Raw genomic sequence first — 26,113 nt, 5'->3', positions numbered from 1 at the left:
TTCACTTTTTTTCAATTTTATTAAGTACGATTTATAAATCTATTTCATGAAGTAATAATAACTTCAAAATAAAATGTATGTATGATGACAGCTACATCAATTCAATTTTTACACACAGTATTAAAATAAATAACGGATACAGCACACGAGCACACTAAAGTATAAAAAGAATGGATGTTTTTATTACATAAAAATATCCATTCTTTTTATAGTACTGTTATAGTAGGTACTGTAAAAAATTGTATGTACTGTTTTTACCCGGTACGTCTGTCACTTAGTTTAAAAATATTGAGTGATGCATGTATTTATTTTGTTTTTTTTTTGTCATTATTGCTTGTGTGTTTTTATTTCGCTAGTCCGCCTCCGTAGTGTAATGGTCAGCACGCTCAGCTACCATATTAATATTACCTTGGACTGGTACCCAAAGCGCATGGCTGATCACCTTCCTTCGTGTGTTAACGATCAAGATAACACTGCTTTTATATAATGCAGTGCCCTATGCACCATTGGGTGCGGATAAGAGTTACAATAATATCTTGCTAACTTTAACTAAAGAAAGCAATATCACTGTCGTAGTCTAGTCTCCATATCTAAGAACAGGTACAAAACTAAGCCAAAAATATGAGCGTTGATCTAGAAATTCGCATTTCGTCTATCTGAGTAAATTTAATAACTATGTATAGTGGTACTTTTTCGAGCATTTACCGTACGGTGCACATATCGCTCACTCCTTTCAACAACGTCATAAATCAAAAATCGTAAATTTTCAGTTGTGCATGTCCAGAAAATGTACTATATCCCAGCAAAACTGGCATCTTTTTAACTTAATATTTACCCGCTACAGGGCCTAAAGTGTTGTTTTTTGCAATTTGAAGAAAAGTTATTGTTTAATTATTTTTGTAAATACTTATACCAAATATTTTTCCAATGGAGAAAAAACATTCAGGTTTTACCTAAAAAAATATGTTGTACAGTGAAAAATTCAAAAAGTGGCTTTAATTTTAATACATTTTACTATATTTTTAAACTTTAAAAACGATATCATGAAAAATAAAGTTTTTTGATATACTTATATGGTTTATACGCATAGTATACAGAAACTTTCAAAAGTATGGTAAAGAATTACTTACCTATAAGTAGTTGTTTTTAAAATAGTATTGTACGTACCTACCGGGCATGTTAAATCGCATAATATTTATGAAACAACTGTTAACTCTTCAGGCCAAGTTTTAACCCTTTCAGTGGAAAGTGCGAGGATAAACAAAATATCGCATGTCGCCACCTAGTCCAACTGGATTTAATGAAAGATTTTTGTAACTGTTCAAGATAAAAATATATTTTTAATTTAAGCTGCCAAGATGAATGTGTCGACCACAGAACCATAATGTCAAGCAGTTGCAATTTTTACCTCAATAGTTCAGTTATATGGTCGTTAGTTTCATCTTAAGACGAAGCAACTATCGTTTTCAGACGTGAGTTGATGTATATTAGAGAATCCTAGAGCTCACAACCTGGCATTGGCTGGATTAAAAGATCAGTTTATACATTTGTGTAACGTTCACTATTCTGCCTATTATTTAACATCCATATTATATTAATTTTTAAAAAAATTATAAAAGCAATGTTGTTGGATTCCTTTTGTATATTAGTTATAATTTGATTTGGATTTGGAATTTTTTCTGACTGTGGCGCCCTCGGTTGAAAATTTGTGAAAGTTAACGTAATCCAGTGTCTGATAAAAAAAATACAAAATACTAAGTAAAAATAAGTCAAGAGTTTAGAAATGGTCAGGAGTTCAACAAATGTGTTTTAGATGAAATTATTTTCTCCTTGTTTTCTCTTGCCCGCAACGAATGGTCAATGAAGAACTGCATCAGGTAGCGCAGTGATATTTCGGTCATTGAAATTTGAAATTTGAAATTTGAGGTTATCATTCTAACAGTTTTACGCTTCGAATTAATAATATATAAAATATAACTAACTAACTGACCATCACACGCTTCCCCGCAGGGGTAGGCAGAGAGAATAGAACGCCACACCACTCTGTCCTTGCAAACATTCTTCGCCTCTTCCACGTTCATGCATCTCCTCATACATACCCGCCGATTATTTCGACTCCTAACCTGACCACTTTCAAGTATTTGGCATACTTGATCGTGCTAAGTTTTTCTCGGTCTTCCTCTGCTCCTTTTTCCAATTACATTCGCCTCATAAATTTGTTTTACCGTTCTTTCCTCACTCATTCGTTCTACATGTCGAAACCTTCTCAACACACCTTTCTTAATTTTATTATAAATATAAAATATTATACTAAAAAAATGCAACAAGAGTTGATTTCATAATATAGCACTGCATTATACGCAAATATTTTTTTGGCGCAGCCAAAAATAGCACTCGTGACCTTTTACATGGAAGTGCAAAGTTACATTTATTTGTGCGAAAAATGGGTAAGGGGCTAGACGGCCCTCGTTTTCGGTTGTTGGTCGTTGTCGATACGTTGACTATGAAAATTCGACACCTTGACGATATTACAAATAAATTGTAGTTTGAAAAAAAATTCATCGTTTCACGACGAAAGATTCATCGTTTAATCGACCCGTGACAGATTTTTGTTAGTTTGCATCGTAGACAATAAAACGACGATGTTTCTGATTAGTATAATTTACATTTGAAGCACTAACTTTGTGATTTTCCATTTTATAATTAAAATATAACTTTGTTTTTATAGTGATTTTAAAACAAAGTTACATTTTAATTACATACATTATTTCTGATAAGTATTTGTAATCCGAGCAGGCGGTATCAAAGGGCGAATTTTGACATCACAAATTTCTTTCTCTCTTTTTTTTTTCGATACCGTATTCACCTGAGTATGTGCATTATTCCATCTTTTACTGCACGAACAATAATGCTGCTTAAAAAAATCTGGCACTGAAGGGGTTAAGCGCATGTATGAATACCTATCTCTTTATGTGGTTAGGATACCGAGGTAGATACACACCGACTGTGCAACATAGAGATAATGATATTATATCTATACGTGTTTATTAATATACTGCAGGTATGCGATCACAAAAAAATGCTTTGATTATCTATTTACATACTGTATGGATATAGCACGTTTTTATAGAGCTTTTATTAAACTACCCACTAAACTTCGTACCTGCATTGCACAAAAAACATCTATGCCGATCTCATCCAACAAGCATAATAAACAGAATAACTGTTTTCTAATTTTACAAAATAGTCGTCGCAAAATAACCCACTACTTATAAATTGTCTCGTGAAGAGTGTTATTGTAACAAAAAATCATCTTATAAAAAAGCAGCTCATAAACAAATGCTACAAATAATTTATGTTTACCTATCTATAATATGCAAGAGTGGGGAGATATTTATCACGAGAAGAGCCGAAGTGCTCCGAACGGTTTTCCGGCAGTAGCCGAACGGTCGAATGTGTGGGGAGGTCACGTGGTACCTATGAGTCTTCGTGGCGTTTAGGCTTGTTCAGCTGTTTGTCGAAGCGGCTGCGGAATGGTCGCTCTCTGGACCTGCGTGCGATGAAGTGGCCATTTTGCTTTTTTTAGACCCTTTTAAGTGTTTATTTCAATGTATTTAGGAAGAATATATTATCAGGCTTCAAAATGACAATTATAGTATTCTTAATAGATACTTCGGCTTCTATGAATCAAAGAGCTTATTTGGGTGGACGCCCAACGCTCCTCGATGTGGCCAAGGGGGCCGTGGAAACGTTCGTTAAGGTACGTCTCGGAATATTGACTGCTCTAATTTGAGGTTATCTAACTCTGAATTTTAATTATTATTAAGCGAGTGTGATTATGGAAGTTTAATTTTCTTTATAGGTGCGTCAAAGGTCCCCTGAAAGCAGAGGTGATAGGTATATGTTGCTGACTTTTGAAGAGCCACCCGTAAACATCAAGGTTGGTACAATTTTCTGCCAGTGACTGTTCATAAAATTCACATTTGTGTTAATTTAGCTATAAAATCAGTGTTTCAAATTGTGTGCATGCATGTAGTATCGTATATCCCAAATGAATATATATTATTTCTGCTATAAAGGACATATTTTATGAGAAATCACGGCTTCAAAAAAAAGAAGCATGATACATACGGCTATCGGGTCCCCCGCCGTCGCTCGCAGCGGAGGCAATGGCGAATAATGTGCGTGCGCATCTTGAACTTGATTGGCGCTTTTGTCACCTTCCTAATTTAAAACAATGGAGGGAACTTGATTTGGGCCACGATTTTGTATCGAAAGTGAAAATGTGTTAATCAAAATTAATTTCTCAATATCTCTAAAACGTAATATTATGAACAAGAAAAGTCTAAACTTAATCGAATATGTTTTTTTTTGGATGTGATTATTTTAATATTTCCACATGCTTACAAATTATTTGACGACTTTTTTTAAAAATCTGTAAACATGTTATTAACAATGTACCAGAAAACACTGAGTCTAAAAGTGTTCTATGTCAAATTTTAATTCTTTAAAAATTTGGATTGGAAATGTTTATCTTGCTCAATTTTAGTTATGTCTTTTTTTAGTTATGTATTTTTGGCTATCATTCATGATGTCTGGGTTAATTTTCCTGAAGTCAATATGAAAATTAATTTTTACTTTAATTAATTTAATTCTATTCATTCTTATCATTTACCAAGTAGTGTTTTCACCAATTAATGGACATCTTTGCTAATGTGTGAGAGCAATAATGGAGCAAAAAAGAAGCAAAGGTGTAAAAAATATTTTACCTTAAGTTGCACAATATTAAAAATTGACATCATCTCATTGAAATGCCATGGAGAAATGTCAATGAACAAAAAATAATAAGTGTGAAAATTATTAATATATCGCTCACTCCTTTCAACAACGTCATATATCAAAAATCTACAATTTTCAGTTGTGCATGTTTTCAGAACGCCCAGAAAATGTACTATATCCCAGCAAAAGCGGCATATTTTAAACTTAATATTTACCCGCTACAGGGTAGAAAGTGTTGTTTTTGCACTTTGAAGAAAAGTTATTGTTCAATTATTTTTTTAAATATATTAAATATTTTTCAAATGGAAAAATAACATTCAGGTTTAACCTAAAAATATCTGTTGCCCTGAAAAAAGTTCAATATGCGGGTTGATATTTATTTTTAATGGATTTTATTATAATTTTAAACTTTAAAAATGATCTCCTGAATAATCAAGTTTTTTGATTTATGACGTTCTTGAAAGGAGTGAGCGATATATGACGTTGTTGAAAGAAGTGAGTGATATGTCATATCGACGGCCCCTATGTAAAGTACTCTATCTGCAAATCTGTTACTTTACAGGAGAGAGCTTAGAAGATTTTTTCAACATATTTTTTTTATTAATTAACGCTTTTATCTGAAATTCTAAACTAGTATTATACATTGAAAAACACAATAAAATAATGTATTAAATCGTTTTAAAACTTTATGCTTTGTCAAAATTAAGTAGTTAGCGTGTTAGGAGTTCAGTTCATTTAGAAAATTCTATTTAGATAGCGTCTTATACGCCTGAAAACTAGGCGTAATTTATTTTATATATTTTTTTGTTTATTTATATTTGTAGATAACGGTCTGTTGATAAAATACACCAAATATCTCAAAATTGACAAAAATGTAGTTAGAGCACTTTACGTAGGGCACATCGATGTGACAAAGACATTTCTAGTATTATGCTCTAGAAATGATTCCTACTAATAACATATTTTAGGTTTATAACCTCGGCCCAAGCAGTAAAATAACATTAATTTGAATATTTTGCTATCTGTGGCAATTATGGAAAATTAATATGAATGCAACTTAATGAGCTGATAATTAATTTGTTGCAGGCTGGATGGAAGGAGAACTTAGCGACTTTTATAAATGAACTTAAAAATCTTCAATGTTTTGGAATGACAACGATGGGCGCAGCATTAAAGCACGCTTTTGATGTTTTAAATATCAACAGAATGCAAACGGGCATAGATACTTATGGTCAGGGGAGGTGTCCATTTTATCTAGAGCCATCTGTGATAGTCGTCATCACCGATGGAGGGAAGTTGTCTAGTAATGGAGGAGTTCAGGAAGAAGTAAGTATAACTTCAATGCTACTTAAAATTATATTATTTATTGAATCATCATTGACTTTGTGGAATGAAAAAAAAAACGCTTGTTTAATACCATTTCATGAGTTTTATTTCTTTATTTATTGATTTGGTGTTTAATTTGTTGAACTCCATTATAATTTATGCATTAATTTTAAATCAAACACAGATTTTTTGAGTCTACTAAGTTGTATTTTATTAGAAAAACACATAAAAAATTTATATTGTGACAATTGTTTCGCCTAGTTATGGCATTATCAAACGAGTGTTGTTGATAAGTAGACGAAATGTCCGCCTCCGTAGTGTAATGGTCAGCACGCTCGGCTACCGTTCTGGAGGTCCCGGGTTCGATTCCCAAGGGGGGTAAAAATAAATATAAGTAATTTTTTCACTTTAATATTTATTCAATATTACCATGGACTGGTACCTGAAGCGGAGGGCTGATCACCTTTCCTTCATGTGTAAAACGATCATGATAACACTGCGTTTATAAGACACAGTGCCCTATGCACCATTGGGGTGCGGATAAGGGTTTTATTATTATTATTACATAAAAAGAGTTCTATTTTGTTACACACGACTAGTTTTGAAAACTACGTTTGTTTTCATCTACAGGTGTATAGTTTTACTACACTCAATAAGTGGTATTATACAAGTGTTTAGTTTAAAAAAAAAACTGTTTAAAATTATCCAAAAATATTAGGCAGATTTTATTGTGCCACTGCTATACTATACTGCCTAGCAAAAAATATATAAAAATATTTTTTTGTTGCTTTGCATTATATCAATTTCCAATATCTTGCATAGGTTACATTGAGTGTCAAGCCGGTATAGCACCAAAATAATTTTTGAAAAAAAATGTTCGGATAATATCATATATCATTAACATATGAATAGATGTGGACGTTGCACTGTCATCCGAAACATTAGCAAGAAGTGCTATCGACACATGGCATTTTATCCCATATGAAGCTTACAGTATCTGAATGGCTACTCTATAATACGTGATAAAATAATGCATGAAATTGCATGTTGTATAAATTTTTGTGTCAGTTACAATTTATTTTCATATACATAATCAGTTTATTTTTTTTGAGCTATTGTTATAAACTACACTTTTGACGAATGATTTCCAGAATGGAATAATTAGTATCTGAATTATAATGTAAGATTGATTTATTAATATAAATAAAAATACAACATAAAGGCCGGCAGGAAACTGTTGTCATATAACCTGGCTTCTTACATTAAAATTTCTTGGGAATCTGTTTTAGAGTAAGATTATTGCCAATATATACAAATAAATTATGCACATAATATTATCTTTCAATATTGTTTGAATGATGGTACAAAAAATTACAAACTTATTTTGTAAAACAAGCACTTTTTATTTCAAAATGCTATTTTTATTTAAATATTTTCAAATTCCATACATTTTGTATCAGTAGAAGGGAGAACCGTTAGCCTAGAATATTGATGCCCGCGGTTTTACTGTTTGCAATAATATCAAGGAACGTAACTCTCTCGAATGCTAATTGAAGACAGTTTATACATAAATTTATTAGCTTTAGTATTCCTTTATTTTCAGAGTAATTTACAAAAAAGTAACATTTGATACCGCTTCCATAGTGTAGTGGTTAGCAAATTTGGTTACCATGCCCAAAATCCTGGGTTCGATATCCAGGGGGGGGGAAATAAATATAAGGGTTTTTTAACTATAATATAAATATTTTTTATCCTGGACTGGTATCTGAAGCGCAGGACTGATCACCTTCCTTTATTTAATAAATGATCAAATAAACTCTGCGTCAATTTTGTGCAGTGCCCTATGCACCATTGGTTGCGTATAGGAGTAGTAGTAAAATTGAGACATGTTATATCTTTTTTTAGTTCAATCTACCGATGAATTGTCCTATTCCTGGATCGGAGTTGACCCGAGAACCTTTCCGTTGGGACCAAAGACTGTTTTCTCTGGTGCTGCGACTGTCTGGAACTCCTGCCATAGAGAGGGACTCAGGATTAGTGCCTTCAGATTCGTCTCCTATAGATGCTATGTGTGAAGTAACGGGAGGTAAGGTTCATTCAACAATTTTTAAACCTAGAACCGGACAGTGACAGTCCCTACCTACTGTTTTCCGTGGAAACATCTCTAGTATCAAATTCGCAATTTTAATAATTTATAGTTCCATTACATTCAGTTATTGATAAACATTATTTATTTATCTAAACTTCATATACAGGAAAGAAATATGCGCATTCCCGGGCTTATTGCTAAGAAGCAATATTTTCCAACCAACCAAAAACAGACTATTGATATTGGTTAAAACATTTGATACCTTATATAGCTGTTTGCAATCAGAGGGTAGATGCTTGAACATAAATTACAAATGAGAATGAAAAATTAATAAATCATGAATTACAATTTACTGCTGCATTAATTAAGCAACTATTTTATATTATATTAAATATTTATGAAAATTACTGATTGATAAGATAAGGAAGGCAAAGGAAAAAGGGAGGAGGATTTTTTTTAGTCTTTCTGTGAAAAATCTAATTTTTTAAGAGACTTGTAAACAAGAGATATTGTCATGGCAATATATTGCTAGCTAGTATTGTCTGGAATATTGCTGAAAAACATTGCTCACTTATAGACTCCTTGATTCAACAAAATTGATTAAAATATTCCAAATCGAATCATGTTTGATTATTACATAATTTAAATAAAATAACAAAAAAACATTTTATAGATATCTCAACAGAAATGGTTTATCGAGGTCTAGACATTTACCGGGCTTACAATGTGTCATTGGTTGGTTTAAATAATTACTTAAAGCACTGTATAACATTCACCATTCTGCCCATTATTAAATAACTATTAATATGGTTGCTCAGTCATGAACAGAACAGTGAGGAAAACATTTTTTCTGAAATTTCTGAAGCCATGACATTTTTTTTTAATACCTTGTCTTGCTCAGTGTTGAGGGTTGTGATCTCCTAGGATGTCATAACATTGATATAGACCATTCCTACTGATACTGGTTCTAGTTGAAGGCAGGGTTTAAATTGGATCCTTTTAATTGCCTTATTTGGTCTGTCCGCTTCAATTGTCCCCGTTATTAACACATTTCAGACGGGTAATTTTTACGTCTGCAAACCACTGGCGACGGGATTTTATGATTACATACATCGGTAGTGTAAAGGCAAAGGGGTATACCTGTCTCGGATCAAATTTTACAGGAGAGCAAAAACAAACTAGTGAAATTAAATAACTCATTTGTTTTATGTAATTTTATATGTACATATCTTAAAAAACTAAATAAGTATTGCAACTAAAGCTATATCCTTTTGCCAGATTAAGGAATACACTTTTTTTAGATTTTGTAGAACAAACATGGAAAATGAAAAATTTGACAGATATACCCCTTTGCCTTTACACTACCGACATATAGTTAAGACCTTAAAAAGAGATTGGTGTATAATGATAATTTAAAAACATTGGATAATTCCCTCTTTTCTGACTTTGAAATGAGGCTTGTAAAGAAGGTAAAAATAACCTTCCTGTCTTTATGCAATCAATCGACCGAACGGGTAGAAATACCTTTCCCGTTCGAAGTGTGTAAATAGCTTCTCTAGAAACTCTCTTGTTGAGCCTTTTGATTACTTAATATAATTAAATCACATTTTTCTTACTTCCAGGTCGATCGTACTGCATCACATCACACAGGATGTTAATGCAGTGTATTGATAGTTTGGTTCTTAAAGTGCAGAGTGGTGTAGTAATTAATTTTGAGAAGATGGGACCCGATCCTCCCCCCATAGAGAACAATGGGTCCGGGAGAGAGGATGGACTGGACGACCCCATGGGGATGGGGAATGGTGCTGGCAATGATCTGGATAAGGCTGATATATACGGGGATGTTATAAACTGCGATGGTGACAAGAATGGGGTTAGTGTTATTTTTATGTAATTTCTCAGAATCTCAAACCTAATTTTTGAAGAACATTATTCTTATAGGAGTATGGACAAAAATGTTATAATTCAAGGACTACATCAGTTTGTAAAAGAATAGGGCTTAATGCGATATCTGGGATTATTATATCTAAGATTACACAAAATTCCATATCTGTGAGTAAAATACTGACTTCAAAATTTAAAAAAAAATGTAGCATACATATTTTTTTTAGCAACACTGATAGTTGCAAATGACTAAAATCCAATTAAGAACTTTTCACAAAAATATGAGAGCTTGTTCAATTGTGGTCCAGTGTAAGCGTTTTGGATATCCATTTTGATGTCCGGGGTTTTGAATCCTACCATTCCACTGAATTTTCTATTTTAATTATTAATTAAATTTTCTATTTTTAGTTATATCAATTCCGATTTGTATAGTATTTTTTGGTGTCTCTCGCGCTCTTCCAAAAGTAAGCAAATAGTACGCTTATAAGCGTCTCCCCTTCTCTATCAACAGTATGTAAAAGAAGCTTCTAAGCATTACCCGCAAACCATATGTTAAAAACATGTATTTATTTGAATTTAAAAAAATTAAATGTTTTTAAATTTTTTTTATATTGCTTCTACGATGAATTACGATAATAATGGGTTAAATTTGATTTATTTTCAGACACGCTGGAACAATGGTGCATCTTACATGGGCCCTGGAGGCCCACAAAGTATGTTGAACAACACAGCGTGGCAGTCTTGTCGTAAATTAATATATGTACCTCGAACAGTGGCACAGAAAGGTTTTGCCGTGGGTTTCTGGCCAATACCGGAATCATTTCGCCCTGATCCAACTGCGCTCTCATTGGTCAGTATAATTTTTTTAACTTACCCCTGAACTGACAAAATATGAGGATTATCCATATGTCGGAGATATACAGATATACAGTTGCAGAATATATCTCGAAATGCAAAAGTCAGCTACTTAAAATGAAAACTGAGTTTATAAAAATCACACTGATTTTTAGGGTCTACTAAGTTGTATATTTTATTTTTATAAAAACATGAAAATATATACATATATATATTTTAATTAGTGACACTTGTTTCGCCTTATTAGGGCATTATCAAACTACTGTCACAAAACAATTGCCACAAATTTTTATGTTTTTTTATATAAAACCCTTATCCGCACCCCAATGGTGCATAGGGCACTGTGTCTTATAAACGCAGTGTTATCATGATCGTTTTACACATGAAGGAAAGGTGATCAGCCCTCCGCTTCAGGTACCAGTCCATGGTAATATTGAATAAATATTACAGTGACAAAAAATTACTTATATTCATTTTCATCCCCCTTGGGAATCGAACCCGGGACCTCCAGAACGGTAGCCGAGCGTGCTGACCATTACACTACGGAGGCGGACGAAATACAACTTAGTAGTTTATAAATCAAAAATACAACTTAGTAGTCCCTAAAAATCAGTGTATGATTTTAATATAAAAAATATTAAGTATGGAGTTTTACTAATTAATCACCCAATCAATGCATTAATCACTATTATGATGTGTTTATTGATGTTTTGGATTCCATTGCAATGATTATCTTAGTGGATTTTATAGCTGCCTTAATGTCATCTTTGATACGCAACATATAACCTAGAAAAATGTAATCAGCAATACTACCATATGAATTAAATTTGTATTTTATTTATATGATAGTTCTGATAAAGTGTTTACAATGCACACACAACTCGTATTTATAGATTGTCTTGCTATCACTAAAACACAGTAAAAGCATGTATGACATGCAAAGAGCTGTGTAGACAAGTATATGGCGATGTAATGATTTTTTTTTGGATTTTACATTCTACGTTAATCACGAATATCACATACTTTAAATGCCTTCTAATGGGTAACGGGCAGGTATATATGCAAATAATCGGTAAAATTGTGAAGATTTTTGAAGAGAGTGGAAGCGTTACTGATATCGTAAGGTTGTTACTGATGTTTGGTGTGGTCTATGGTCGAAAGGTATCATTGGCCTGTATTTTTTTGAAAATGCCAATGGGCAGACGGTTACAGTCAATTCGGAGCGATATGGTCGAATGATAACCGTTTTTTTTTTGGCGTTGATTAAAGATCATGACTTGAATGATATGTGGTTCCAGTAAAATGGTGCAACAAGCCACACAACACGACCAATTATGGCTTTGTTGCGTGAAAAGTTTCCTGGTAGACCTCAAAAGAATCGCATGCATCAAGTCTTCCCGAGGTGCCATTTGAATGATATTGTTTTTCACACTAAATGGCAAAGTTCAAACTTTATAATGAAATAAAATTTTCATAAAAAATGTATTGCTGTGTGTTTTATTTAGCTTTTCTTTTGAAACCGAAAAATTAATGACTCTGTATTTGATTGATCTACGAGCTGTTCTTGTAATGGACTTAAAAGTATGAGTTATATTGAATTAGTTGTTTTTATCAGTATATATTTATGCGTTTTAAATAGGCATTACTGGACAATTGATAAGTCACTTTTACCATTATCATGAATGATTTACCTAGAGATATGACATTTTTATTGATCCTTTGTATGTGCTCTTTGTGCTCAAGTAACGCTATTTCTTAGTCATTATGTACATGATTTTGTAATTCCATGTACCTCAAGACTTTCACGTTGGCTGTTTACTATTGAACGTGAATATTAACAAATGCATGGATTATTACTGTGGTTGAACTGTTGATGTGACTGTTTTATTAGACGAATAGTTACCAACTCATTGTTTTGTGGATATGCAATGTCAGTTAGTATTTAAAATGACTTTAACCTTTCATTGTTCTTTTTCTATTAAATCATTATTTAATAGAAAACGTCTGCATAGTCCATAAGATGGCCAACCTCCTGAAAGTTGGCTTCGCAAGAGAGACAAGCAGCACAATAGTTGGACAATCAAGTCTCATTAACCAATTTTAAAAATATGCTTTTTTATGATTTTACTAAACTTTTTTTATTAATTTCAATTTCGAGTCCAATTTTCAAAAAATCGCCTGCAAAGTCTCTATTTTAGAGATTGTCTGCTTGTAAAATAATTGTATGGTGTAATGTTTTGAGGAAATATACTTCAGGTGATCGATTTCGATGGATAGACATAGCGATAACTACACGGTGTAGATAACTTTATGCTTACTTGTGGACATTTCTAATAACTATGGTGTCTTCATAGTTATTAGAAATGTCCACATATTGTTAATTGTTAAAGAATTAAGTTACGGATTTAATATTTTTTTTTACCACATAGAAGTAACATTAAAATTATTTGCACTATGTAGTTAACACATTATCTTCCATTTGGGAATTAATACATAGGTAAGGCAAAATATATACAAAATACAAATTCTTTGTTATTTACATACATATTTCTATCTGTTTCATTTTTCCTTTTTCATATGTACTTTTTTAAGTCGATTTTCATTTGCACATGAATATAATCTACTGTGTAACTAAAATGCACGATTTACTTACAACAAAGGTTTGATAGTCCCAAGAATTAACAATAAATATGGGAGTCGAACACTGCAATATATCGTTCCGAACATTTTTAATTTGTTGCTGACGGATGTTAGAGGTCAAAATAAAATATGGAACAAATGCAAAATAAAGGAATGGGTGAATGATCGAGAGTTCATTTTATGAAAATTGTAAAATGTTTATATTCTTAATTTTTCTCTCTTTTTTTGTGTGTATATTAGGTTAAAATGGTTAAAAACAATAAAAAAATGTATTAAAAAAGAATTCCATCGACAAGACACACAAGGTGGCTTAGTGGATCTCTGCAATTTAAAAAATAAATATGCTTGAAATTGTGATATAAATAAATGTATACAATTTATGTTAATAAAAAAATAAAAACATTTTGGATATATAAAACACAATAGTTAAAGTTTACAAGTTGAATTTGAAATGCCCATTCAAGCCAAAATAGCTATAGTGTATTTTTGTTTTCTTCATCTTTACAATGCTAAAAATAGTTTTATTTTTCCAGCCCCCAAGATCGGCTCACCCTGCTGTAAAGTTCACGTGCTCCTCTCAAGAACCAATGGTTATAGACAATTTGCCTTTTGATAAGTATGAACTGGAACCTAGTCCACTAACACAATTTATATTAGCAAGAAAACAACCCACTATATGTTGGCAGGTAAGGTTTTAAACTATGCTTGCTTAGTTTTGGTTCAAAACTAAGCTGGTGCACATTTATTCAAGACTTTTTACTCAAATTCATACAGTATTCCAAGTTTATTTGATTTACTGACCATAATATTCTAAAAAAATAATTTTAATATCTCTTTTCACAATTTTTATTATGTTATAGCCTTAATTAAAGGTTTCTTTAATGAATCAAGAAAAATACTGAAATATAAGGTGAAATGAAAGTAAATGAACATTTTGTTACATTTTTTGCACATATGATTTAAGTCATACGTGTAAAAAATGGGTATGGCAGTGATGTGAATTTTTGTTTTTGATAAAAAGTTACATTTTTGCTCAGTTGGTACCATTTTTTGTACAAAAATATTTTACTATATAAAAAATAAATACGATTTGTGAATTATTTAATATTGTTTGAGGTTCTCGAATTGACAGAATCAAGGTTTTGTTTGTACAAAATATTCACAAAAATAATTGGCACCATGAAAAAAAAAGAAACATCAAATTCAGTTCAGTTCACTGTATTTTTTATATTGGTTAGTTATCATTTTATAAATAATTCTTTCAAAGTTTTTCGTTAAATTGCCGTAAATTAATGAATATCAGTATTTTTAGATATTAGATATTAGATAATTGCTCTTCATAAATTATGGTTCAAAAATTCTAAATATTATTAAAAAATATGAAATATAAAAACGTGAATGTGTATGTTATAGTTATTAATTGTATTATTCTTAACACACTACGGACGGGTGTTTTTTACGCCTGCGGAGCGCTGGCGACAGTATTCGATAATTATATTATTAACATATAGTTAAGTCCTTAACAAAGAGATTAGTACATAATATTCATATCAAAACATTAAATAATTCCTTCTTTTCTGAATTTGGAAAGAGACCGACACAGGAGGTAAAAATACCCTTCCCATCCTTAAGCATCAATCGACCGAACGGATAGAAATACCTTTCCCGTCCATAGTGTGTTAATTATTCTAGAAACAAACTGGCGAACTTTATCTTGTAAGATTTTTTTTACTTTTTGCAGTTGTTTTAATGTGATGTTGGTTTTTGCAGGTATTTGTCGCGAATAATTGCAAGGGCTCAGAGGTGAGCCACCCATTTGGTTACCTGAAGGCGAGTACTAACCTGACTTGCGTGAACTTGTTTGTCATGCCGTACAATTATCCCGTTCTTCTCCCACTACTCGATGATCTCTTCAAAATCCATAGATGTAAACCGACACCCGAGTGGAAGCTCATGTTCCAGCAGTACATTGACCGAATGCCCTCTTACTATGTGTCTGTGAGTAATTTAATTTTTTTTTTCACCTGTCAAGTAATCCACACTTTAGTATAAAGCAGTACGTCACTTGTTTATATTTTTTATAGGTAACATTCAATTTAGTTTTTTTACACTTTTTGCATCCCTTTAGTTTTTAGCACTGTGAAATTTTAGTTTGAAATTAAGAAAGGTGTGTTAAGATGGTTTGGACATGTGGAACGTATGAGTGAGGAAAGAACGATTAAACAAATTTATGAGGCGAATGTAGTAGGGAAAAGAAACAGAGGAAGACCGAGGAAAACTTGGCACAATCAGGTATGTCAAATACTTGAAATTAAGAAAGGTGTGTTAAGATGGTTTGGACATGTGGAACGTATGAGTGAGGAAAGAACGGTTAAACAAATTTATGAGGCGAATATAGTTGGGAAAAGAAACAGAGGAAGACCGAGGAAAACTTGGCACAATCAGGTATGTCAAATACTTGAAAGCGGCCGGGTCAGGAGTCGTAATAATCATCGGGTATGTATGAGGAGATGCATGAATGTAGAAGAGGCGAAGAATGTTTGCAAAGATAGAGTGGTGTGGCGTTCGATTCTCGGCCGCCCCTACGGGGAAGCGGCGTGATGGTTAGTTAGTTAGTTAGTTTCGAGTTTGATCAATATCTAGATGTTTCAAGAATTTGAGTAGTGTGGTTGTCAATCATGGGTAGAAATTGTAATCACTTAGCCTATGGCGGTCGTAAGCCCTGTAAATGCCCAGACTTCCATATTCGTCTTCATCTATGTTCAGATGTCAAAAAAGAATGTATGTAATTTTTTTTTCAGTCATTTTTGTTTAGGCATGTCTATCACTAGATGATGCTTTATGGTTCCTAGTCTCACAAATTTTCAATTTTGACTTCTCCACAGTCGCTTCAGCCTGTTTTTCTATATTAAAAGCATTGTTACTTTGTGGTATGGTAATATAACACTCTCCTTATCTTTCATCTTTCACTTTATGTAATACCAATTTATGTAATATCAATTTGTTTGTTGAACCTCTCTTTGTGACAATTTTAATTTCAGTTAACTTAAGAACAAAGGTATTTTGTAATTAAAATGTAACTTTGTTTTAAAATCCCTATAAATATTTTATTTTAACTTAATTATAATGTCTACCGGTTTCGAAGCTAACCGCTTCTTTAAGACTGATTAATACTGTTAGTATTAATCAGTTAAGTTATAAAGAAGTGTTAGCTTCGAAACAGGTAGACATTATAATTAAGTTACAATAAAATATTTATAGTGATTTTAAAACAAAGTTACATTTTGATTATAAAATGGAAAATCACAAAGTTAGTGCTTCAAATATAAATTATAAAGGTATTTTGATTTGGCTGTCTACTAACGTGCAATGGTATCTTTGCGGCTCATATTATCAAATATAGCTCAGTTTTCGCCGTGTTCAGTGCCAAATATACCTATTTGAGTGAATGGTTAATCGAATAGTCATGTTTGAAAACCAGTGTAGAATGTCATATTTTTTTCTCTTCTAGCCTTTAAAACGAGCCTTAACAAAGATGGGAGCGCCGACTCCACTGGTTCAAAGTTTAGTCCCCGATTCCCAGGACAATTCTTTGAGCTATTCCGTTGTCAATTATCTGAAGCGTCTGAAAAACCAAGCCAAGTTGGAATTTGATAAGCTGTGCAGCGAGGTATTGAACAAAATGGGGACGAGCTCTGTCCCGGTGAAGGGGGCCGAGACGGTCCGAGTCAACCCGAGGTTTCCCCTCAAGAAGGATCTGGCCACCCACCCGTGCTTGCAAGACAAGTTCACCGCTTTGCGAGACCAGCTGAACGAGTTTGGAGGATTTGTGGTGGGACTCTCCAGGAGCCGGCATAGAGCGCAAGCGCATACGTATAGAAACCCTTTCGACATACAGAGAAGAGATTTGCTCGACCAGGCAAGTGTTTTTTCCTTATAATTTATAATATTTTGTGAATGATTTGCATTAATTTTATTATGATTTATTAAAAGGTCTTAAAAGGAGCATGCTGTGAATGCTAAAAATGGCCTTTTCAAATGAAAATTAAAGCCGTTTTCCATATTTTCAGCAAAAAAATGCTAGGTTGCTTGTGAGAGATGGAAGTACCTCGTTTGTTTCGCAATATGTGTATTTTTTTCAATTAACGTTGTAAGATGTGTAAACATAGCCATACAATATGTAAAAATATGTAGAATGTATGATTTTTATAATTTTATCTATATACCTTTTTATAGGTGTCAACACTATGTTGTTCTTAGCTATGATGCTTAATTATATCATACGCGTGAAAGATAACCAATTTTAGGGCGCTAATGTTATTAATTATTTATTTTGAATGAAAAAATATATTTGTGTTGTTAGATTTAGGTATTGGATTTTGGTAAGTACTCTTTAAGGTCATGATACAAACACCAAGCAGCTGAGCAGCAAGCAACAGCACTAAGACCAATATAACAGGCTGAGTATGGACAGTTCCCACAATTTTTTTTCTGTAAAAAATGTATTTTTCTGAATTTTTAAAATGGTTTTTTACTCTTTTCTTGTAATTTAAGTGCGAATATAGAGCGAAATATGTTTTCAAATTGAGAATTATCATTTTGTTCTTTAAATTATTGAGGTTTTTGTATTAATATATCATTGAGGGACCAGAGTTTTATAGGATTTTTAGAAGAAAAAAAAGGTTCAAATACTAGTAAAGCTTTTACTCTACTCATTTTTGTAACCCCTTACATATAATTTATTGACTTAAAAATCAACTTTATCCTTAATTTAATCAATAATACTAATTAATAATATTGGTTAATCTACATTAATGCTGTTTTTGCAAAAAATCACCTCAAAGTCGAATCAGATAACTATAACTATTTTGATGTGCAATAATACTTTTCAACATAGCAGTTTCTCAGTATTCGCGGATGATGTTATTTTTCAACATTGTTTTGATGATCATATGATTTTGCTAGCTTGTTTGGTAAAACAAAGGTAATTTATATAGTGATGCTATTTCTCCACTCTTGTTCGTAGAAGGGTGACTCAATGTGAGTGATCTCGATGTATGCGTTTTTGCTTTTCCCAACCTGTTCTAGGAATGTAACCAAACTATGACTCAGGAGTATAGTTTATATAATGATGTGTTTATTGTAATTGTAGGTGGTGAGAATGAGAGCAAATTTCCTCCAGCCGTCGCTAGCGCACACCAAATTAGTCGACGATGACTCTTTGCATTCGATGCCCGTGGCACAGATGGGTAATTACCAAGAGTACCTCAAGAGAATGACTCCGCAGCTCAGAGAAATAGAGTCGGCTCCGGTTAGACAACACATGTTTGGAAACCCATTCAAAATTGATAAGGTTTGTTTACAAAATACTCACTATCTCCATGCTCCAATTACATGTTGTTATTCCACATCGCAATTGTAACACTGTGTGTCCGATACTACAGTAAGCTATTATAAAGACCAGTAATACATATAATAATAAAAAAATGCAATGTCATGTTAGTTTCGTCTGGTATGCGCTTAGTGATACATGTCATCCCTTCTCTGGTAAGGGACCCTAATACCACTCAGGTAAAATAAATTCGCCATATTTTATATGTTGAATTTTGATCTATATGTTTTTTTAGCCCATTACTAAACTCAACAGTGGATTGACACGTGTCATTGGGTCCCTACAAAGTGCTCGACTTTTTGCCAGATCATGCGTATACTTATTTTGACCAGACTCGCGTGAAATAAAAAACCAAAAAAAAAAAAAGATGTCGCAAAAGTCTTCTACTCAATGCTGACCTAATAATGTAAAGCAATAAAATGATTACATGATAGATTATAAATTTATTAGGATAATGTAATGTTATCTAGTATTTGGCCAAGCTGTAAAGATGAAGAATAGTCGATTCAAATTTCTAAAAGGAATTTGAGTAATGTGCTACAACACATTTTTTCATCAAGAAAAAAAAAACAATAGTATGATTTTTGATTTGCGCGATCACAAATCAATTTCCGATTAAAAATTTTCAGCGGATGATGGTGGATGAAGCGGATATCGACCTAGTGGGTGGCGGAAGCGCCAAACTGTCTAGTAAGCGCCCGCTGACGCCTTCGCTGGGCGGCGAGCCCGCCGTGCTGCGCGCGCCGCCCAAGCGCAAGCCTGGCCCTCTCTCGCCGCACGTGATGGCGCGCCGACCCAGCGGGCCCCCCACGCCCGACCCCTCGCAGAGCCCCGCACACAGCCCCGCGCAGAGCCCTGCGCAGAGCCCCGCGCAGAGTCCTGCGCATGGTCCTGCGCATGGTCCTGCACACAGCCCCGCGCAGAGCCCGGCACACAGCGTTCCGCCAGGGCCGCCCCCCGCGCCGCCCGAGCGGCCGCCCGCCAGCCCGCCGCCTGCCGACCCCGGTCCCCCGCCCGTGGACTTCTTCCCGCAAGTGCCTCCCTACCTGCCTCCCATGCAGGTCAACGTCAGCGCCCTGCCGCCCGTTGTCAAACCGTTGCTCAATGGAGGTACTTACCGTACTTTATTTTCTCCGGCTTCTTCACCCACATGGGTTGTGTCTTGTGGGATTGGAGACTTGGCTTCAGTTTTGGAAATTTTAATAGTTATGTAACATATCGCTCAATCCTTTCAACAACGTCATATATCAAAAATCGTCAATTTTCAGTTTTGCATGTTTTCGGAATGCCCAGAATATGTACTATATCCCAGCAAAAGAGGCATATTTTTAACTTAATATTTACCCGCTACAGGGCAGAAAGTGTTGTTTTTTCATTTTGAATAAAAGGTATCGTTTAATTATTTTTTTAAATATACTTAATATTTTTCAAACGGAGAAAAAACTTTCAGGTTTTACCTAAAAATATCTGTTGCACAGAAAAAAGTTCAATAAGTGGGTTGATACTTATTTTTGATACATTTCATTATATTCTTAAAATTTAAAAACTTTTTCCTGAAAAATCAAGTTTTGTGATGTATTAAGGAGTGAGCAATATACGCGGACGGGTGATTTTTTTACCTGCGGACCGCTGGTGACGGGATTTGATAATTATGTACATATAATTAAGACCTTGTGTTTATTTAGAAAGAGAATAGTACAAATATAGTATTCATATAAAACATTGGATAATTCCTTCATTTCTAACTTTGAAATGAGGCCTGCGCAGGAGGTAAAAATACCCTTCCTGTCCTTAAGCATCAATCCACTAGATGACTAGAGGTAGAAATACCTTTCTCGTTCATAGTGTATTAACATTAGGAAAACGAACCCAGTTTTAAATTTTTTATATTATTCTTTGTTTTGATTGTACCCAGTTATCTCACTTTATTTCAATGGATGTATATTTATTCTTTCATTCTGAAACAGTGGAATTGCGAGATAGAACGTAATGTGAGAAATGAGAATAATATTCTCATATTATCAGTTTTTATAAAAATTTTATCAATCAATTGTCTCCCGGTCATTATCGAGTATTGTGGTCCTTTGATTCACTAGAGGTTGAACTGTAGGTCTCCCGGCCATACTGTTTTAGGTATCATGCAGATTATTTTTTGACATCTCATCAAAGATGAAGAAGAATATGGAAGTCTGGGCATTTACGGGGCTTACGACCGTCATAGGCTGGTTTGAGTAATCACTTTACACACGTGTAACATTCACCAATTCTACCCATTATTGACAACCACACTACTCAAATTCTTGGAAGTTCTATATATATGAACCAATTTAGAAACCTTGTTCATGAATCACTAAAACTTCACTAGAGACATCTATTGGTGAGATGTAAAGAAGCTTTTTATTAAGCAGAAACTCTTAATAAAAAGCTTAAAGCCTATGACGGTCGTAAGCCCCGTAAATGCCCAGACTTCAATATTCTTCTTCATCTTTGATGAGATGTCAAAAAATAATATGAAAATAACTCCTGTGATTGGAGATAATCCAGATTTTGTGAACAAGTATTTGGACACACTCAAAATGTTGTATCATGCAGATTGGTTATAGAAATATTTAAAGCTTGGTCTGGCAATGTTATTTGACTTTGTACGCTTGCCTCCCGTCCTTGTACAATCCCAGTGATCAAACTAATTTCTCTTGGTCAATTACAGAATTTAATGTTACTATTTTATTTGATTACAGATAGTTATCTCTCGGTGGGCCTGAAACAGCCCCGCTCCCCGTCGCCCCCTCCGCCCCCATTCCCCGCGTACGCCGTCTCGCCCATGGAGGATGACCGCGAGATCAACATGATCCTGCACGAGGCGGCCGCCGTGGGCATGATCGGGCTGGCCAACCGGCCGCACCAGGCGCTCCCGCCGCACCACGGCCTGACCTACTCGCTGCCGCACGCCCCCGCCGCACCCGCCGCGCCCGCGCCCCCGCCCGCGCCCTTCACCCGGAAGGAGCTCGGCGAGATCCGGAAACACAATCTCAGTGTGAGGGCGCAGCTGTTCAAGGACGTCAGACGTCCCGGGAAAGGTATGTACAAATCCATACAATTTTTTATCATACAAATACAGTCGAACTCGGTTATAACGAGGACGAAGGGACCGAGTGAATTTGCTCGTTATAACGTTCCTCGTTATATCCGAGAATAGGTATTTTTTTAAAAAACATACCTATCACATGAAGTATGTTATCTGGAATGGTCACATAACACAATATGTTGCAATTGAAACAAAATTCATACAATTCACCCATTACACACATGTCATATTTTTATGTCAATCCAGTTTTCCTATAAAAATTGGAAAACTCTGTGCTGCTTGAGTACAAAAGCATTGAAGCAATTTCATAAAAATTTGTACGATCACAGTTCTTATTTTTTTTCGAGTCCGTAATGTTCTTTTGAAATACAGATGAAAATAAAATATCGACACTAGGAATGATGATAACAATATGTTTATATCATTTTTGAATTTTTTTTATTAAAATCTGAATATTATTATATCTTTAAAATATTTAAAAAAAATTACAAATGATAATCATTGTTTTTTTCCAATATTTTTATGTTATTAAAAAAAATTGGAAAAAAATAAATAATACTGTTATTTTGTAAATAAAATTAATCTCATTTTGCCAGTCCTCAGTGAATGGGTGAATTAATTTGAACCATCTTTGCAAGAAGCGTAATTGCAGTGACCCCGCCGGATCACAGTTGTAATGATAATTAGGTGATTGCAAACTTGTTAGATAGTTTTTAATGTTTATAGCTAAAACTTATTTTGTATATCAAAAGCATTGATAACTTTGTGGTATGGTAATAAAACACTCTCCTTACCATCCATTGTTTACTTTGTGTAATACCACTTTTTTAAACAGTTATTTGTGACTACCGGTATCGGAAAATCATTCCGTCACTAGGCCATTAAAATAAAAATAAAATTATTTCATTAAAATTGTTAAAATTAAAATAATATTATTACCATTTGACATATGTATAAAATTTTTTTTCCCGCGGAGAGCGGGAGCGGAGATCATTCTCCGTCTACCGCTCTCCACCAACAGTATGAAAAAGATGCTTTTAAGCATTTCCCGCAAACAATGTGTTAATATTTTGAGTGATTTTCTGAATTATCGCTGATTAGTGGTGGATCTAAAAAATAAACAAACATTACTACTACTGACACTTATCTGCACCCAGTGGTGCATAGGGCACTACATTAAAATAATGCAATGTTTATTCGACCGTTTATTATATAAAGGCAAGATGATCAGTTCTGCGCCTCAGGTACCATTCCAGGGTAATAATAATTAAATAATAGAGTGAAAAAACACATTTATTTTCTCCTGCTTCAAATTAAATCCCGGACTCCTAATATGGTAGCCAAATGTGTTTACCACTACACTACATAAGTGAACTATGTATGAGGTCGAAATTAACATGCGTACGGATTAATGGTTAATATGTATTTTTATTTCCAGATTACACTGAGCTATTCAGTCACCTGAAACGTATGAAGGGCAGCATCTCCATAAAGAAGGCGCTTCTGCAGGAGGTGATAGACGAATCTCTCAGGTTCAAGAGAAAAACGCTCTCCGACTTGCTGCGGGAGTTTGCATCGGCCATGGAGAGGAACGGCAACAGCGCGAGTGGGCACGGCTTCCTGCCCGTGAGGAACCACTTCACGGGTGACTGCTCGGACCGCCCCACGTACGCGCCGCACGCCAACCACCACAGTTAAGACACTCTGTGCCCGGTTTAACACGCGAGACGCGAGCACGTTAAAATAAATACTAAAAGAAAAACGACAATTTTTGTTTCCCATTGAATTGCAGTAGAAGTCTGACAGAACAACAGCCTGATGTTATAGTCCAAAAAGTATTTTATTGTAAATATTATTTATTCGTCATTTATCTGTGGCTTTCGCCACGTTTTTAATTCCTCGTACTATGCAAGCCGTCGCTGTAGCGCAGATCTAACCTATTTCAGTACAACCTACGACAGTTTACAGTGAAGATAGTCAACTTTTTTCTTAATGTTTAAGAAAAATCAACGATTACACAATCAACATTTTTTTATCCTTATCCGCACCCCATGGTACACAGGACACAGCATCAGATTGACACTTCCTTAATTTTAACATAAATTGTATGAAGACAAGGTGATCAAAATTCAGCACTCTAGATTCTCGGATCTAGGAGTACAATATATGTGATACGATACAGTTGACGAAAGAAAAAGCATTCAGATGAGAGATATTACTGCTATACAAGAAATAAAAAGGAGGGCAATAGTCAGTAGGAAAAGTAGAATAGGAGCCAATGACTAGGTTGTATACCCGTACTCTTAAAATCTCGTGTAAGCTAAAGGTGGGGACTGACCGGAGCATTTCGTCGTAACGTCATTTGCGGCGAGCGCTCCGACTATGAATGGAGCGCTTGGCTCGCAGTACTGACGAATGCTCGCATCGTAACGTGTTACGTTACGACGAAATAGCTCCAGTCAGTCTCCACCAAAATGTATACAAGCCTCAAGGTAGAGATCAATATTTACTCACATTCAATTGAATTTGTGTTTAGTACTTTATCTTAATTTTTTTTGTACACCAATTTTTCTTTATCCCTTCTTGACGTGATTTTTCACAAACATGGCGCTAAATAAATTATCCGATAAAGAATAAACAGCCCAACCATATATTTTTGTCATATGTCTTTATAAAATAGAATAATATTTTGGAATATAGTACTACTTATTATATCATTATATAATACTTCCACCTCCGTTGTGTAATGGTGATTACGTTTGGCCAGCGCATATCGCGGGTTTGATTCCCGAGGGTGACAATAAATATTTGCGATTTCTTTCCCGCAATATTGATTTAATATTGACCTGAAACTTTGGACTGATCACCTTGTCTTTGTGTAGGTAATAATGAAGTTAAGATTGTGATCTGATTCGGTGTTCTGTGCATTATCGGGTACCTATAAGAGTTAGAAGTAGTAAAATATTTGCTAGAATCTACCGTGATAGGGTATACACTGCAGGCTCTCATTTTACCAGGGTGGATGGTGAAAAATACACCATTTAAATGAATTTCCCGGCTAACAAGGGAATATAAAAAATGCACAAGTTTGTCAATTAACCTTTACATAATAATAAAAATAATAATAATAAAAATTCAGTCCAAAATTTTACCACACATTATGAGATTGGCTGAACATGGAGATGTTTGCGAATCTCTGATTTTCTTAATATCAACGGTGGTAGTTAGCCTCTTTTATATGACCGACTCATATAAATCTAATACAAGACTTATTCAAGTGTTTATACAAAAGAATACAACAGTCAACTGTGTTCTTTTATATTTTGGCTGATACAATCAAACAGCTTAATGTTTGTATATTTCTATTAATTTTGGAACTAAGGAAATAGAAAATGTCGTAGGAATTTTTTAAACATCTCAGTTAAAGCGATCCCTGTGAATTAAGAGTTAAGTGTAATTTCCATTTACCTGGGATGCTTTATTTTTTGTTATTATCGTGTCTAGAGATACAACAAAGTTCACAAACATTCCTTTAAATATGAAAAATAATTTTGACTCTAAATGAGACTTAGGATAGTTCTGCGTTACAGCAACAAAGCGTACAGTGTCCGTAAGGATTGGTCGATGGAAGAAATAAACTTACTTCTGTGTATAAGCAATGTATCAAAGCAATCCTATCAGCAATTCTTGTTTGCAATATTTGTTATACCCAATGTAAATTACTCTTCACCGGAACAAAAGTCATGTTGTTGTTGTTAAAACTAAGCTTATAATTTATATGGAATATAAATAATATTTCTGGAACGATTTGAGTATTATTAATTGCAGAATTCTACTGTGACTCACAACCTTACAAATAAAATAAAACAGTGACCGGTATAATTTTGCGCTCTTACATTTTCGACTATGGTGACGAATGTGTATTATTAAATTTATGTTTTTGAATATATAAATAATATGATTAATAAAAAAGGAAGTACGTTACAGTTGATTTGTTGAGTAATTTGAGTAATAACACCATGAGTTGTCGCTAATGCGCGCGCCGCCAGTGTTGGTGAGATGA

At 34.0% G+C, this 26,113-nt stretch overlaps 1 protein-coding gene across 1 annotated transcript; it reads left to right on the top strand.

Annotated features, from left to right (window-relative positions):
• The first annotated feature begins 3,506 nt into the window (after positions 1-3,506).
• On the top strand, positions 3,507-25,184 carry LOC148300514 (integrator complex subunit 6-like). The gene is made up of 13 exons (XM_088274664.1): positions 3,507-3,760; positions 3,863-3,940; positions 5,866-6,105; positions 8,011-8,191; positions 9,817-10,067; positions 10,743-10,928; positions 14,107-14,259; positions 15,344-15,571; positions 17,085-17,492; positions 18,726-18,926; positions 19,595-20,075; positions 21,704-22,042; positions 23,489-25,184. The coding sequence occupies exons 1-13, from the start codon at positions 3,644-3,646 to the stop codon at positions 23,746-23,748; spliced, it is 3,123 nt and encodes a 1,040-aa protein (XP_088130790.1). The 5' UTR covers positions 3,507-3,643; the 3' UTR covers positions 23,749-25,184.
• The last annotated feature ends 929 nt before the right edge of the window (positions 25,185-26,113 follow it).

This window comes from Brachycentrus maculatus, unplaced genomic scaffold (assembly GCF_059751285.1).
Source record: "Brachycentrus maculatus isolate JH-2025_06_01 unplaced genomic scaffold, ASM5975128v1 h1tg000703l, whole genome shotgun sequence".
Lineage (NCBI taxonomy): Eukaryota > Metazoa > Arthropoda > Insecta > Trichoptera > Brachycentridae > Brachycentrus > Brachycentrus maculatus.
Note: the sequence above shows the minus strand (reverse complement) of the source record. Positions and strands in the feature narration are given on the sequence as shown.

Excerpts from the sequence above, each read along its gene's own strand:
- LOC148300514 (XM_088274664.1), top strand. The coding sequence starts at position 3,644 with ATGACAATTATAGTATTCTTAATAGATACTTCGGCTTCTATGAATCAA. Across the intron at positions 14,260-15,343 it reads AACCCACTATATGTTGGCAG|GTATTTGTCGCGAATAATTG; the intron begins GTAAGGTTTTAA and ends TGGTTTTTGCAG. Across the intron at positions 15,572-17,084 it reads TGCCCTCTTACTATGTGTCT|CCTTTAAAACGAGCCTTAAC; the intron begins GTGAGTAATTTA and ends TTTCTCTTCTAG.